This window comes from Passer montanus, unplaced genomic scaffold, assembly GCF_014805655.1.
Source record: "Passer montanus isolate IOZ18808 unplaced genomic scaffold, ASM1480565v1 scaffold2, whole genome shotgun sequence".
Lineage (NCBI taxonomy): Eukaryota > Metazoa > Chordata > Aves > Passeriformes > Passeridae > Passer > Passer montanus.
In genome coordinates this window covers 2,000,027-2,016,083 of record NW_024366591.1, presented here as the reverse complement: position 1 = coordinate 2,016,083, position 16,057 = coordinate 2,000,027, and the positions used below count along the sequence as shown (strand labels likewise).

Sequence of the window (16,057 nt, the reverse complement as noted above, 5' to 3'; positions counted from 1 at the left end):
CCAGCCTCGAAGCAGCAGCTGGGCAGTAACCACATCCAATCATGCAAGAATGCCCAAACCACTGGAGTCCTTCCACAAAAAATGGGTACTCTCCACATTCTAATGCTGTCCTCCACCACAGGACAAAATCAAGGCTTTGCCTTCCAAAAAAAACAAGCTGAATGGCTGGGTGGCTCGTGTGCAGAAACATCTGGACTGGATGGGGAATAACATACAGAAAAGAGCCAGTGAGAGAGTCAAAAGTTCAGAGAAGCAGGAACTGAACATCATCCTATTTCAGCCCTATAGGCAAAGATATCACAGAAAATCAAGGCAAAAATTGCAAGCCCGTTGTGCAGGAGAAATCATGAGTAATTAATTTTTTAGAATTAATTGTTTCCCATTACTTTCCCTGCTCCCAATAAATTGTGATCTCTTACAAGTTAAGCACAGAGAACAAAAAGTGCCAAACCCAGTAGACAGCCCCAGTCACCAGGCAGGAACAGGGAGGCCTCTGACAGTGGCAGCACATAAATATGTACAATTTCAGGGGAACAACACTAAAGGTTTTCAATGCCTCTGTCTAGCAACATGGTCTCACCAAATGGAGTTGTCCAAGCTGGGATGCACCTCTGCTATAGGAAAGGCAAAGCCTGCTTTACACTGCACAAAGTTGATAATATTGTATGGAATTTCAACCTGCACTGTTAGGAGAAGCCATGTCTCAGTCTCCCACAAATTGCTATCAGGAAAAAAAATGCCTTTAAGCAGAGTCCCATTCTCCAACAGCCCTATTCTTTGACATCCAGTAGCAAAACAAATAACTTTTTGGATTCTTATGATAATGAATCAGATTAATTTGCTACATTTTACTCTAAGATTACAAGACATCCTAATAAGCTGTACTTCGTCTTTAGTGAAGAAGAAAAATGCTGTAAAAAACTGTAATTTATATATTTTTAAAACATTACAGGTTGAAAAAAAATTATTCTATGACACCTGATGATGAAGCAAACTCTGCACCTTGTTCTTGATAAATTTCAGCTAGTATGACAGCTCTTAGCAGTAACCACCATCAGAAGCAAGCCAGACATTAAAAGGGGACATCAGCTGAGTTAAATTATTCTGTGTATTACTATACAGTAGGATTTTATATTAATATAATGTTAAAAATACATTATATTAGATGCAAAGTCACTTAGGGAAAACTTGAGTGCACCAGCTATTCCTTGGATCATTACTGCCTGGTCCAAAATGCTGCCCTGTTTATATGTTAATACTCGTTCTTTTTTTTTTTTTTTCAGGGTTCTGTCTCACTGAGCAGCCAGTACAGATGGCACCCAATAATCAGCATTTTATAACTCGTGTTTCACAAACCCTGTGGTATTACCCACTGTTTTGGATTTTCTCATAGCACCTGGCACCACTACCCTGTTCAAGCCCAGCACAAATTTGAAGTGACAGCATGATTCTCCTTGCCAGTGCTTCTCTGCCATGAGTGGATACCAGCAACCAGATTATCATGACCTAAAGCATTTTATTGCTTCCACCAAAGTTTAGAGCAAGGTTTTGGAAAACTAATTTGTTTTTGGGAAGGTGGGAGGTTTGGATTCTAAATTCATTCTACAGAGGGATTTCTTCCTTCCCCCACCCCCAATGTAATCTTTCCTCCAGAGCTGCAAGTGAAACACTGCTTCACTCACCATCACTAATGGCAGGCTTCAGCAGACACTCCCTCTCAGCACCATCCAAAACTAAACCTCCAGATATTTTTTATGGGAAAACCAGTTCTGTTTTATAGATACAGTTGGCCTCACCATCATAATTTTCTCCACTCCAGCTCCTCTGCCCATGCTGGACATCCTCTTTTCAATTTCCTACTCCCATTAACACATCTCTGGTCATTCCTAAACCATGACAGCAGTGGGAGTAATGTACCTCGAGATGCCTACTTTGGGATGAGGCTGTGCTGCTCCTCAGCTTCCAAAGGCCAGCTGGGAAAATGCTCCATGAGCTAAAATTGTGTTGCTGGTACACACTGTTTTTTTGGAACCTAGCTGATATATTCTGTATTCTTGTAGCTATGTGAGACATTTACAAGGCATCATCAGATTTCAGCCAACAAGTTTGGAGATGTGCTTCCCTTTGAAGATGTGCTTCCTTTAAAAATGTGTAGAAGACCATTTCTTTGTAGCAAAGTGCTTGAACGTGCTTTCAGTGTTATGTCCACGGCACTAGAGCCTGCACTTTAGTGGAGTTTTTTGGAATTAGATTGACTATTCCAAGATGAGTCACAAATTTCAAGATGAGTTTGGTTGACAGCTACCAAACATGGTTGCTCCAGTCTTTTATGCAAAGACATGAATTTTTGCAGATGCTTACCTGAGAAAACAGGCCAGGTGCACAGCACAGGACAAGGCTGTGCCTGGCACTGCTCTCACCTTCAGGGCTGTTCACTCTCTCTGCATCATTCAGAACCCAATGAATAATTCAGCAGAGTTACATTACTCCACCAGTGCTGTTTTGTTTACTAGAATATCATCCTGTGGTTCAGCACGCATCTGACTTTAGGCATAAAGCCTGTGGAAAATGTAGAATTCCCAAAGGCTGGAGGGAATCCTTTCTGTGATGCAGGAGTCCTAAAAACTCACAGTACCTCTGATTTTCTGCTTAAGAGAGAAAGACAACTGCCCTGAGAAACTCAGCATAAATTAATCTGTCTTGTATCCTTTGCAGACTGGCAATGTTCTCTCACTGGTTACTTGGATCTGAAAAAAAACCACACTGGAATTTGGGGAGGTCTTCCAAAGAGCAGGTCAGGATATTCTGTCACACTTACACACTTAGGGTAAAGTCTGGGAACTTCAAAACATTTCAAAATGCAAACAAAATAAGGATTGGTCTGTACCAAAAGGTTTCCCAATGTCCTTCTCACACAGGTATTACACTGGTAAGACACGAGGCTTGTAACATAAAATACATCAGGACTACCACAGAAATACTCTTTAAGGATGAGGAAAAGTACTCAAATGCTTCTACCAGACCAGCTAGACAAGTGAAAATCTAAAATCTGTGGTTATTAGGCTTGATAGCAACACACCTCTGCCCGTGAACTTACCTTTGACCTTTTCCATTAAAAGAGTTTTCATTAGTTCTCTGTAAATGGTTAATGATAGGAGCTCCTGCATAAAAATGTATTATTACTAAACTAATCTGGATTAAAAATGGGAAGTATATATTGGCAACTTCATTTATATTAATAGCAATACGAATAATTGATTTTCCTTTAGACTATCTGCAAAACTATTAAAATCCAGAAAGACAATTCTGATTTTCAGTCACTTCTCTTCAGAAAGAGAAAAAAAAAACTGTTTGAACTTCAGTAGCAAGTGCCATTTTATGTGAAAAGAAGCAAAAGTTACTCTGGCTCACTCCCTTCTCCTGGTAACTGAGATAAACCAGAGGCTTTCTGTGGCTCCTGTGCCCTCTAGCTTCTAGAAGATGTATTTACCAATCACTCCCTTAACTTGAGTAGGTTTATAGTTTTCATTCCAATGCAGTCACTAAAATCTTGCTAAAACAGAAAGTGATGCCTTTCCCTCTCTACCTCCCAGATATAACTTTGACCTGAGACTGAAATGAAGACATGGAAATATTAGTCTAGATTTTTGTTTACTTTCCATTTCATACTTTGTGGTGATATAAAGGGGCTTTATAGGTACACGTTATATTAATATCAATTTGGAGTCCTCTATGAGGGCTATAAAGGAGATTCACAGAATTCACAGAATGACCAAGTTGGAAGACACCTTAGTGATCATCGAGCCAAACCCATGCCCCAACACCTCAACTAAACCATGGCATTGAGTGCCACATTCTTTTTTTTTTTAAACACATCCAGGGGTGGTGACTCCTGGCAGACCACTCTAGAACTTTATCACCCTTTCTGTAAAAAACTTTTTCCTAATATCCAGACTATAAGACCACTCTAGAACTTTATCACCCTTTCTGTAAAAAATTTTTCCTAATATCCAGACTATGTTTCCCTTGACATAGCTTGAGACTCACCAGATTCAGCTCACCAGAGAAATGCCAACCAAACTGGAAATAGCAATGTTGAGAAAAAAGTGACTTGTGAGACTTAAGGGATACTAAATCAGGTCACTATATGGTATACAGCAAAAAGAACCTGATGCACAAGTGGCAGGCTGTACTTTGTGACACCCAGCAGGTTTCAGGTTGAACTTCTGATATGAGAGCAACACCTGGCTGGGGAGGGGATTTGGCCATAAAAAAAGATAATCCTGGTGTCCATAGCTAGAAAACCCACAACAACCTGATGGGAAAAGCAGTTTTCTTGGAGTTTGGGAGCCTGATGGAGCATGATCAGCTTAAAGCTGGCTGGCTGGGAGAGACAACCCAAGTTAATTTTGTCTTGACATATCATCAAAAGCACCTGAACTAGAAGTGTTCTTCACCTGTCAGATTACAGGTCTCTGTAAGAGCAGAGGCTTGACCTCCAATCCTTCCTGCCACATCAGTGAGTGGCACCAGTGGCAGCCCATGAACTGCAGCTTCTGCAAATCTAACAAGTGATAACAAACAGGCAATGAAACTTTTGTTGAGGAGAAAGTCACCGGAATAACTGAATAGGGACACAAATCCTACCAAAAACTTCAGTCACAAAGGCACTTCATCAAGTTAAATACTAAATGTATGTGGTTTTAAAACACACAGTTACAAATCCAGTGCTCTGCTGCTGTCTATTAGGAAAAGATGCAATAATTTTATTTCTTCTGAGAACCTAAGCCACGAAGAAGAAGCAAACACTTCTTCACATAATGCAAACAAATCTTTTGTCCACTGAAGTGTGCAACCTTACCAAGACTAAGCTTAAACTAGAGAAAGCCAAAGGAAAAAGTTTATTAAAAAAATCTTTGAGCTCACTTTCAATGTACATAAAGTACTTCAAATGGCTTGGTTTCTCATCTGCTTATCTGTAAGCCTTTTAAACAAAAACTATGGCAGTTGTCATTTAAACTCCCTATTTCCAGTATGAAGGTCAGAACCATTTCCTTTTTCTATGTAATTCTCTTCTTCTATTGCATTAAGAACAACAATCAATATTAATTTTCATAACTAATTTAACTCTTAGATAGTATCTTTAATTACAGAATGATAAAGAAGGACTGCATTAACTAAGAGGGAAACCATCCTTGGAAAATGTACACACTCAGGAATGACCCTGGCAACATTGTCTTCCTCAGCCTGTCTAGCATGATTGACATGCTAAAAAGTTCCCCTAAGCAACAACAACTGTTCCATAAATAAAATTATAAATAAAATTTCCACATGGAATTCACTGAACTACAAGGATTTTCATCCTTCCCCTGATGCACTTTCCGGAATTAATTTCCAGCAATAGGCCATTCCTACCCACTACAAATAACAACTTTGATATGGCTCCATATAAAATCATGGTCCTTTCATGAGCTAAAAATGGAATTATAAACTATTTAGTCAACTATTTTAGGCACATATGCTAACTAGAATAATTGTCTCCTTCCACAGCAAAGACAGTGAAGACCTGTAACAGTCCTTCAAGCATGTCAGCAGAATAACGTGCAAATTAATGTGTCTGACACAATATGTTGGGACATTCAAAGTGTTTTCAAAGCTACAAAAAAACTATAAATGCTCCAAATAGCCACATGATTATGTTCCTTTAGTGTGCTGGGTTGACCCTGGCTAGACTCCAGGTGCCCACCAAATTCACTCTGTCACTCTCCACCCTCAGCTGCACATAGGAGGGAAAATATAATGAAAGGTTCATGGGATGAGATAAGAACAGGGAGAGATCACTCAGCACTCACTGGCATGGGCAAAGCAGACTGAACTTGTGGAAATCAATTTAATTTATTACAATCACATCAAAGTTAAATAATAATAAGTAAAACCAACCTCCCTCCAGCTGTCTTCTTCCCAGGTATAACTTTATTCCCAATTTGTCTACCTTGTCCCCATTATTACAATCACATCAAAGTTAAATAATAATAAGTAAAACCAACCTCCCCCCCAGCTGTCTTCTTCCCAGGTGTAACTTTATTCCCAATTTGTCTGCCTTGTCCCCGCTCCCAGCAGGGTGCTGGGGAATGAGAGCAGTGGTCAGTCCATCACATGCTGCTTCTGCAGCTCCTTTCTCCTCCTGGGGAGGACTCCTCACACTCCTCCCTTACTCCAGAGAGGGGCCCCTCCCACAGGAGAAAGTCCTCCACCTTTCCCAGCGTAGGTCTTTCCCATGGCTGCACTTCATGAACTGCTCCAGCATTGCTCCCTTTCCACAGAGTGCAGTCCTTTGGGAGCAGGCTGCTCCAGCACAGGTCCCTCATGGGGTCACAAGTCCTCCCAACAGACCTGCTCCAGTGTGAGCTCCTCTTTCCATGTCTCCAGAGGTCCTGCCACAAGTCTGCTGCCTCCGCCAGCCCTGGCAGAGAAGGAGGAGGAGGAAGAGGAGAAGGAAGAGGAGGAGGTGGCACTCTCCAGCACACCCAGATCCTGGATCACACAGCTGGGAGAGGAGAGGAGCTAGTGACTGCAAACCTGGCTGTCCTGTCCCCCTTCTGTGCCCTGGGGGAAGAGGTGGCCTCTCAGGGGAACACCTGGGGGGTCTGGCAGGCAGCGCCCAGGCAAGGCTGCCTCGGCACCCACCGCTGGAAATCACACAAATTGTTCAGATTTTAAAGCCCTCGAGCTTCACTCTCAGACTGCAAGGCAATTATTTGCTTTCGTGGAGGTGACACTAATAATTTAGCTGGGATCACAGCTCAGCCCCAGCCAAAAGAGTAATTGGTGAAAATAAGAGCTGTGGTGAAGCCAAGAATAGAAAGAAAAGATAAATGTTGCAATGGTTCTGATTACTCCATTGAATCAGAAATCTCACAGAGATTGGAAAGTTCACAGAGAAAGTGTGACAATGTTAGGTGTAATTTGGAAATGGGAATTATTTCCTTTCTGTGGGAAAAAAAAAAAAAGAAAAAGAAAAAGGAGGGGTACTATACTCCTTGGACATTTTCTGCAGAACAGAATTTTAGAAGGCATGAGGAGCATCCAGAGTGGAGAACAGGGAAAGGATGTGGTGCCTTTTAGAACAGTAAAGAGGCAGCAAAGGTGTGCACCATGCTGAGGCAGTGATTGTGAGCAGTTTGGAACCAAGCTGCCAGTGCTCAGCCTGGGTGAAGCCAGGCTTGAAGCACCCAGTTTATCTCTAATAAGTATTCACCTGTTCTGAGACAGTTCAGTCCAGAAAAAGGCACAGATCCGAACTCTCCAGCATGTTTTAAACTCTTCACCTCTTAGAGATGTTCAATCTACTAATTAGACATGACAATGCTGGATTAGATAACCAATACCAAAATTTACTACTGCCTGATATAAGTTGCTTTTGGCAGTGTTCAGTGTCAGAAGCAATAACATTAGCTCTGCTCCTTTCTCACACTGCAGATAATGGAAGCTTTCAGGAAGATGAATTAAATTTCACTAACAGAAGGAGAAAAAATAATTGCCACAGTGGAAGTCCACTTGGGTTATTTCAAAATGATGCTCTATCAGTGTGGGCAGCAATGTCCTGGTGAATGATCCTGAATCAAAAACTGAGTCAGCTCTAGGAGCAGACCATCACCTGTCCCCTTTCCTTCTCAGAAATTTCTTCTGGTTTTGCTTTTGCTTGCAAAGTACTCTCCCAAGACTTCATTTGCACTCAGATTTAAAAAAAACCAAAACAACTACTTAGTAATTAAACACACACAGACATCTAAAAATATTAGAACCAAACTACAGCCAGGCTGATATTGCCTCATAAACAAGAACATAGACACTAGTGCATGATTACTGAATGCTAAGTAATTTGGGCTTGGTGCCACTCACATATCCTGCACCAATGTTACACTTTCCACCAGCTCTAAGTATTCTTAGAATGGCAATGTATTAAAACGGAAATAAAAGTACACTAGAAACCACACTTGTCCTTTTAAAATGCTAATTCCAAAATAGATTTTCTCCTGGAGTAGAAGTTTGGGGTTTACTTGAGAGCTGACAAGTTTGGGTAATATTACCCAGAACAGTACCTTTTAAAAATAGAAGCAATTTCTTCCACTTTTTAACAGTCAGTCAAAGCCATTAACAATCTTCTAGCAGCTTTGCTATTCCTTCTACCATGTTTACTGCCTTAAAACTACCAATTTTTTACTTAAAATATTACTGTTTACAACTCTGCTTTTCCCTAGTTTCAATAACAATCTGTTTCTTCTACAGCTCTGAGCATCTCAGTTTTGTGGTGAAGGGCTTCTATCCCTTCACATCATGGAAAAGTTTTTTGCATTCCCCCTTGCTTCCTTAGTGCTCAGCCTTCTTTCCTTTACAGGGATATCTACTGCTAAGTGTATTGCATTGATGTACACACAGAGATCCTAAGGAGAAAGGAGACAGAAGATATAACAGGAATAAATCTTGAGGTGAGAAAGTAGCTAGTTCTTCCTATGGAAAAAGAAAACAACAGTCAGCACAAAAACCATGTATCAAAAGTTTCACCCAATTTTCCTACACCCAGGACAAGGTAAAAGCCAGCACCAAGGCTAGTTGAGTGTTTTATGTGTCAGGCTTGTGCTGTGGTGTGCAACATTGGTCTGGGGAAATCCCTTGCATAACTTTGTTAAACTGAAAAGAGGGACTAATAGTTTTTAGATTAGATGGATATACAGCTGACATTCAATTATGCAGAGCCTCAGGTGTCTCTCAGCAGAGAATGGCTGTAAATGGGAAAAAATAAACTGCCTGACCATTTAGACTTTAAAGCCAGAAATGGCCGATGGGCAGTGCCTGGCTTCTTATTGAATATGAATCACTGAAATACATGTATTCACCCCAATAATTGTACTTAGCATTCTGTCTTGGAAAAGATTAAACAGCTGAGTGCTGTATTAGGAAACAAAAGAAACAAGCTGCCACCTGTGTCCAAAGGATTGACAGTGACAGGGAAAGGTGTTGCTGAGGTTGCCAGGCAATCCCAGCACGTGACCCCTACTTTGTGTAAAGAAAAATGGGGAAAAACACCTGAAACATAGCAACAAACACTTACAGGCTCCAAAACTGGCAGTTTGGTCCAACCCAAGCAGATCCTTGCACAAAGCCAGTGCAGTGGCTCATCTCCTACAAGGCCTGCTTTGTACACTGACTTACCAGGGCTGCTGCTCCCCAAGGAGTGAACCCGCAGCCAGGAACGAGCACGGACTGGAGGTCACTGGGTGGCCTCACTGTCCACACCAGGCTCGCCAAGCTCCTCTTGGTGACACCTGCAGCAGAGACACAGAGACAGCATGAGAACCTTCACTTCAGCTTTGCACAGCAAGGAGGAGTCTCTCTCACTGGAGATAACCCAGAACCCTCTGGATGCAATCCTGTGCTGCAGGATGACCCTGCTGGAGCAGGGAGGTGGCACCACATGGTGCCCTGTGGCCTCTTCCCTCACCCATTCTGGGATTCATCTGAATTGATGAAGCAGATTTTAGGGTCAGGCTGTAAAGCACGAGACAAATCTAAACAAATATCTGACTCAGCTACTAAACTGAAACAGCAGCAGCTTTGAGAAGGAAGTTGGCAGCACCACTTAGAAGTCCATGGAATGGATCCAGCTACCCTCTTCTCCACTCACTCTAATTATTTATCCCTGATCCCTAAATAGACTCTGTCTCAGGATTGCTTCAAAGAAATGTACATTTCTGTAGCTTCTCTTTCTCTTCTTAATTCATTTTTTTGACTCTACACAAAAATCTACAGCGGATGTCAGGCTCTTTCATCTGAACTATTGCCTGTATGAAATTATTTAATTTTAAACTACACAATGAAATGTATCCCCAAGTTTTTACTAGATGTACCTGTGGCTTCATCTTATTTTTCTGGCTGAAGTCTAAGTGGTGTCATTTGGATCATTTGGGTTTTTTTTAAACATATATATAAAAAGCATCTATTCTTTCTGTTCTGAACTTTTGCCCCAAACCCTAGTATTTATAGTTAATAAGGCTGCAGCAGATCAATGGACTAGCTGATCTGCAATGATGTTGGCTTGGTGCCACCTATCTCCAGAAGCGTGTCCAAATGAAAAATCAGTTTCTCAATCCAAGTGTATCTAAAATACTTTTTTTAATTTTGCGTAAATTCACAAATAATACAATACTGAAGTGATTTCTCTTTTTTTTTTAAACATACTGTACAATCAGGATAGTTAAGTGTTTTACATCAAGGCACAGCACACTGTATAATACACATATGCCTTGCCAGGCAGCAGTTTAGTATAATCCCCGAGATTTGGCAGTAGGGCCAGGATAAGTAGCATGGATCACATAAGCTGGAAGATAAATAAATAATAGATGCCGTCACATTTTATTTGAAATAGAGTTGCATATAAAAAGAATATACAATAATTTAACTTTAATAACTAGATTCTCTTTTACTATACATAACAGAAGTGTTTTCATTTGTATTAAATAAAACATTTTCAATAGTAGGATGAAAAATTAATCTTTTTGGTGGTCTTGGTTTATGAAGAAGAGTTGCTTCCATTAGAAATTAAAGTCGAGTTTTCGGTTTCATTGCAATCTGTAAGAAAGAACACCAGAGTTACTGATATGTTGATAACGAAATGTCAGTGGTAAAACAAGCAAACAATTTCAACCAAATTGTTGTGTTTAGTTAATACACTGTGAAGGTGGTTACCCAAGCAGAACATCTCCAAAAGCTCTTGTACACACGTCTTTGTTCCATTTGTCACATCTTTTTTCTTTTCGCACTCTGACTCCCCCTGTCTTCTCAGAGGTGACCACTGCAGGTCTGGTACTCCCCCCACACAACTCAAGCACTGGTGATGCCCCAGGCCCTGTTTGGTGCTGTGCATTTACCGTGTTCACATCACCATCCAGCTCCTTACATCTGGACGCTTCTTCTTCGCCTGCCGAAGGCCTTGGAGCCCACGTTGGTTGGGACGAAGTTGTTCTTGCCCACTGCCCCTGACCTGCTCAGGAAGTCTGCCAGGCGGTGGGTCACACAGGTGGCTGTGTTGCAGGCCCTCTTCTGTGCTGTTACACTGCTTTTCAGGAGGAAAAGGAAGAGTTAGTTCCTGCAGCAAAAGCCCTGCACGCAGTGAGACATCACTATGGGGAGTAAAGGCTCTGCTGCAGGCACTTGCACCTTCTGTGCACAGATTATAACTACTACAAGAAGCCTCTTCATGGTTTTCTCAGCTTCAGACTCACTTTATAAAAGCAGCTGGACTGAAGACTAAATCCAGGCCAGATTCTCAGCTACACCTGGGCTACTGCCTGCCTCCAGCCAGGCATTATAGCCATGTAAAGGAGCTGAGGAGGTTCAGATCTGGATAATTTAAACAACCCCCTCTTCTTCCAAAAGCTCACATTTGTATTTTGCTTGAGGTGTTCTGGTAAGGCGGTAGCCAACACAGATTTTTCACTTCTCGCTCCAACACCTATGCTCCCTAACAGCCAGAACACACATGGAATTACAGCATCTCTGACCACTACAGGAGCTCTGTCAGTGACTGACTAGCTGCCTTCAGAGCTGAACTACAAAGATACTGCTTCCAGGTGCTTAGTGGGCATGGGAGAACCTCTCCTTCCTCCAGTTCGACCTTTGTCTACTACAGAACTTCACCGTGGGGCAGTTCAGACTGTGACAGTATTAGCTCTCTGCCCACAATTCAGCCTACAGCCAAGAGTTGTGCTAGATGGGGAACTTCAAGGAATATGCATTCACACAATCCTTGCTTGAAGAATTTCCTACTAAAGCAATGAGTTTTTCTTTCAGTAGGGGGGATTTTACTCAGCTAAGCATCACAAGGCAGTTTATTAATTTTAACAATGAAGAGTTGTTTTTACAATTAATGCCAAGTTTTTAAAAGAGGCCTCTAATTAAAAGATAGATGCAGTGCTGCAACAGAACTGTAAAGAAATATGGGTTTGGCTCTTAATGCAAGAAAATTTAAGGTAGGTGAACTGTAAATCAACACAAATATTTTAAAGGTACATAAGTTTTAAAAATAGCGCAAAGACCTATTGTAAAATAAGAAAAGAGAAAGACCACAAAATTCTTACCTGGACATGTTCAGTACCCAGTTTTAAACAGGATTACATTTCTAGTTTGTTAGAATGAATATGTATGAGCCTTCCTGATTTCTTTGCTTCTCAGGGTCCCTACCAACAGGATTGCATGCATGCCTGATTACAGCAGTATATATCAATTTATATGTAGAACTTTGACTTCTAAGCTCTCTTTGAACTTTTCTAAAGTTTCTAGCATTGCCTCTCTTGAACATTAAGACAAGTTGCAAAATTTTTCTAACCTCATCTAGAAATCTCACATTCTAAAACAAAATGTTAAACCAAAAAGATCTAACCCTTATAGAAAAATAGGTTTATTGAACAAGTGCATGGGTAAGCACAAAAGAAAGAATCTACTTGTACATTTAGCAGCCAGAAATGAAGAGCCTTTTTTATAATTTTTTTTAATCAATGTCTAAGAAAATCATTTGGAATGTCAAGGCAGTGCTGATCATTTTTATTTATTTTTTTCCCCTAGTGTGGTATGCATGTTATATTCTTGGTCTTCCTAACATTAGGTCCATCTCAAACATTCTCTGTCAAAAACAGAATCAAAAGAACACAGCAAAGTTAGCAATCAAAGTTATATCCACATGCATCAGGTTAAAAAAGGGAAAGAGGGAGAAATAAGCATGTCTAGTTGTTTCCTAGGGGTTCCCCATAGTTTGCATAGCGTTCATGTTCCAGGTCACTCAGCACATTCCGTTTCTTGCCAGGAGTTCCAGCCCCGACGTCAGTGCGAGGGTAAGTTTGCAATTTGTGCAATTCTTGAGACAGTTTGCCCAGCACACAAGTACTCAGACTGGCACAGCGTTTGGAAATGGGTTTATCCAGGCTGCAGGGGGGAAAGAAAATAAAAACATGCCCAAAGGAAGAGTAACCTCAAGCATGCGCATTCATGCATTTCTTCCCTGCATAAAAGATCTACCGTTAAGAAACTAAAAAACTCATTCAAAATAAACCCAAACCCTCCACATCACATTCCATGCAAGGCAAGTCCATACAAAAGCAGTCAGAAGGAAAACACCATTTGTTAATGAATCCAATTTTGTTGACAAGCAAGTCCATTAGCCTTTTGGATGCTCATACAGTAGAGGTCAGGAAGTTGAACTTTCCCCATATCCCGCATGCTGTTCAGTGTCTCATCCATCCCCATGCATTGCAATGCAAATCCTGTTAGGATAATGCAAATGCTCCTGCATGCCTTTGGTCCCAGGGAGAGAGAGTGGTGCTGCGTGCATCAGGAGGAACACATCCCTCCTGCCAGGGACTTTCCATGCCTTACAACAGCATGCACTTGCACGACAGAGAATCCAAGAGCGACTGAGTAATGCCCTAACACTCCCACTGGGAAGACATACCTTTTGCTGCCATATTTAAACACAACCTACTCATTCAAGCTCAAATCGCCCTCCACTTTCAGAAGTAAGAGACAGACAGAGGCAGGTTAACTAGGTGGAAGCCGTTCCCTTGACACCAACACTAGGATGTCTCTGCAGTATCATCCTTTACCAGTTAGCCATAATCCCAAGAAAACAAAAAGATTGTGACCTGCAGAGGGTCTGCCCAAATAGCTTTTTGCTAAATATCAAACATATAACACTCCCCCATTGCTTTTCTGCTGCCCAGGAATGCAGTCCTTACCTGTTCCCCTCGGAGGCTTGCTCCAGCTCTTCTGCTGTCATCTGTATGAACTCTTTCACCAGCGCATTTAATAACCTGCGAGCTTCGTAGTCACTGAGAGTCACTCGATCCGTTATGGACTCCAAGCCAGGTCTAGGCAGAGGCAAGGGAAACAGGGTGAGCAAGCCCCAGAGCGCTGCAGAGAGAGGGGTTTGGCAGGCTGCGTGTCATTGCCAGTGCCTTTCAGGGTGTGAATGTGCAAACCCCGATGCGCCCTCCTCACACGCAGCCTGGGGCAGGTTAAAGATGCAATCAAAACGCCCCAGCACAAAAAGCAGCAGCCACCTTTCTCCTTCGCCGTGGTCTGTTTCCCTCCTGGACCTCTCAAGAATATTAAGCATTTTCATGCCGTTCAGACAGAGCACTCAGCAACAGGACCAGCTTCTTACCTGACTGGGGCTGCCTGGAAGCTGTCCATCTGGCACACAACCAAGGCATAAACAGCAAGGAAAGATGAAATCTTCAGCATAACCATGATTTCCTCTCTACAACAAAGAGGTACATCAAGCAATGGCTGTTTTCCAACCCTCTCAATCCTGCAAGTTCCACTAAAGAGGTCATTGCTTCCCAGCCACAAGTAGCACACATATGAAACGCATTTTATTTTAAATTCACCTTTTTGCTTATTTTGATTATTGCTATTGTGCTTTAGTTTTCTCAAAAATTTATTATAGCTTGGTTCTATTACAGGGCAGAAAAAGGTGGCTTTTAAGACCTGCAGATAAGATATTTGCGTTCAACTTAAAGCAGTTTTCCTCAAACTGGCAGAAATGTCACAGACTGCACACAATGTCACAGACTGTGTGTCTGACATGGACAGATACAAATGGAAAGGAAAAACAAGTAAGTGTTTAACATTTTTAAGAACCAAGTGCCCTTGTTAGCACTTTACCTGCTTGCTTCTTGCCAGCCAGCACACTAACACCCCAGTTCAGATTACACTAAGAATTAAGTAGTTTAATTTCAATAAATACTTCTGCTCTGAAACCAGAGAAGAGGGTAAGTCAAAAATCAGTCACAAGCACAAAAGCTGCAAAAATATCTATTACTTAAGATTTGAGATACACCTCTCTCACAACATCACTGCCTTGCACTCCAAGGAGCACATCACAACCACCACATCATCCTCGTTTTTGCCAGCTCCCGGCATTCGACGGGAACCACGACCCCACTTCCAAAGGATGCCCGTCCTCCCCGCGGCTCCCCGGCCGTGACCTTTGCCGCAGCACTTTGTCCTGGCCGGACACGCCACGTCGCATCCGCGGGGCGAGGAAGCGCCCGAGCGGGGAAGGACTGTCCCCGCCGCCCCGCGTACACGAGCCCATGAGCGGCGGTACCAGAGCCGCACGGCACGGCACGGCACGGCACGGCACGGCACGGCACGGCACGGCACGGCACGGCACGGCACGGCACGGCACGGCACGGCACGGCACGGCGCTTACCGGGTGCGGAGCGGAGCGCAGGAGCGGGCGCGGTGCCGGTGTCGCCGCCGAGCCGCGGTGTCACGCACCGCCCGCCGCCCCCTTTATACCTGCCGCCGCCGCCGCCTGCGTGGGCGCCCGCGCGCGCCCGCCAGCCAATCACCGCGCCGGCCGCCCGACGGGGCCCGCTCCTCCATTGGGCGCCAGTTGGGCCCGGCGGTGACGTCATGGCCCGCTCCTTGAGGGTCCCATTCACAAAAAACGCGCGGGGCGCGGCGCGGCCGGGGCGGGGGGGCCGCTCCCGCTGCACCGCTGCCGCTGCACCGCTGCCGCTGCACCGCTCCCGCGTGGCGACCTCTGCAGCAGCGGGACCGCATTGCAGAGCGGCGCCGCTCCCTCCCCGGGAATTTCCGCCCTCCCCCGGTGGCCGCCGCCGCGCAGCCCGGGCGTACCCGGCGCTCTGCCGGCTGCGGGTGGCGGGGGTTCCGCGCCGGCGGGATGCGCAGCGGGGCAGGGGCACGGCGGGCGGCAGCGCCCATCGCCGCCCGAGCGGAGCACACCGGCACGCCTCAGCCCCTCGGCAGAGGAGGGAGCGCTGGCCGCGGCACCCGCCGCTCCTCGCCGGGAAAAGGGACGAGCGGCACCTGCGAGCATCCCCGCGGCGGCGGCGAGCGGCTCCCGTGCTCTGCCCTGCCGGGAACCCGCACCGCCCCGCCGGGCCGGGGCCGCGGAGTAACTCCGCGCTCCGAGGGGAAACTGTCGGCACCGCCAGCATCTCCACCGCACAACTTCAGGGGCAGGTGCAGCGCC

The 16,057-nt window shown here is 44.0% G+C and overlaps 1 protein-coding gene across 3 annotated transcripts; it reads right to left on the bottom strand.

Annotated features, from left to right (window-relative positions):
- Nucleotides 1-10,156: 10,156 nt before the first annotated feature.
- Nucleotides 10,157-15,403, bottom strand: CALCB (calcitonin related polypeptide beta). 3 transcript variants are annotated; one of them, XM_039707749.1, is made up of 5 exons: nt 15,269-15,399; nt 14,216-14,311; nt 13,788-13,919; nt 10,929-11,113; nt 10,157-10,629 (listed from the first exon to the last, which is right to left on the bottom strand). In XM_039707749.1, the coding sequence occupies exons 2-4, from the start codon at nt 14,299-14,301 to the stop codon at nt 10,954-10,956; spliced, it is 378 nt and encodes a 125-aa protein (XP_039563683.1). In that variant the 5' UTR covers nt 14,302-14,311; nt 15,269-15,399; the 3' UTR covers nt 10,157-10,629; nt 10,929-10,953. The 3 variants fall into 3 exon arrangements, with proteins under 3 accessions (XP_039563683.1, XP_039563682.1, XP_039563680.1); XM_039707748.1 differs by having other exon boundaries at nt 10,929-11,116; nt 15,269-15,398; XM_039707746.1 differs by lacking the exons at nt 10,157-10,629; nt 10,929-11,113 and adding an exon at nt 12,608-12,978 and having other exon boundaries at nt 15,269-15,403.
- Nucleotides 15,404-16,057: the final 654 nt, after the last annotated feature.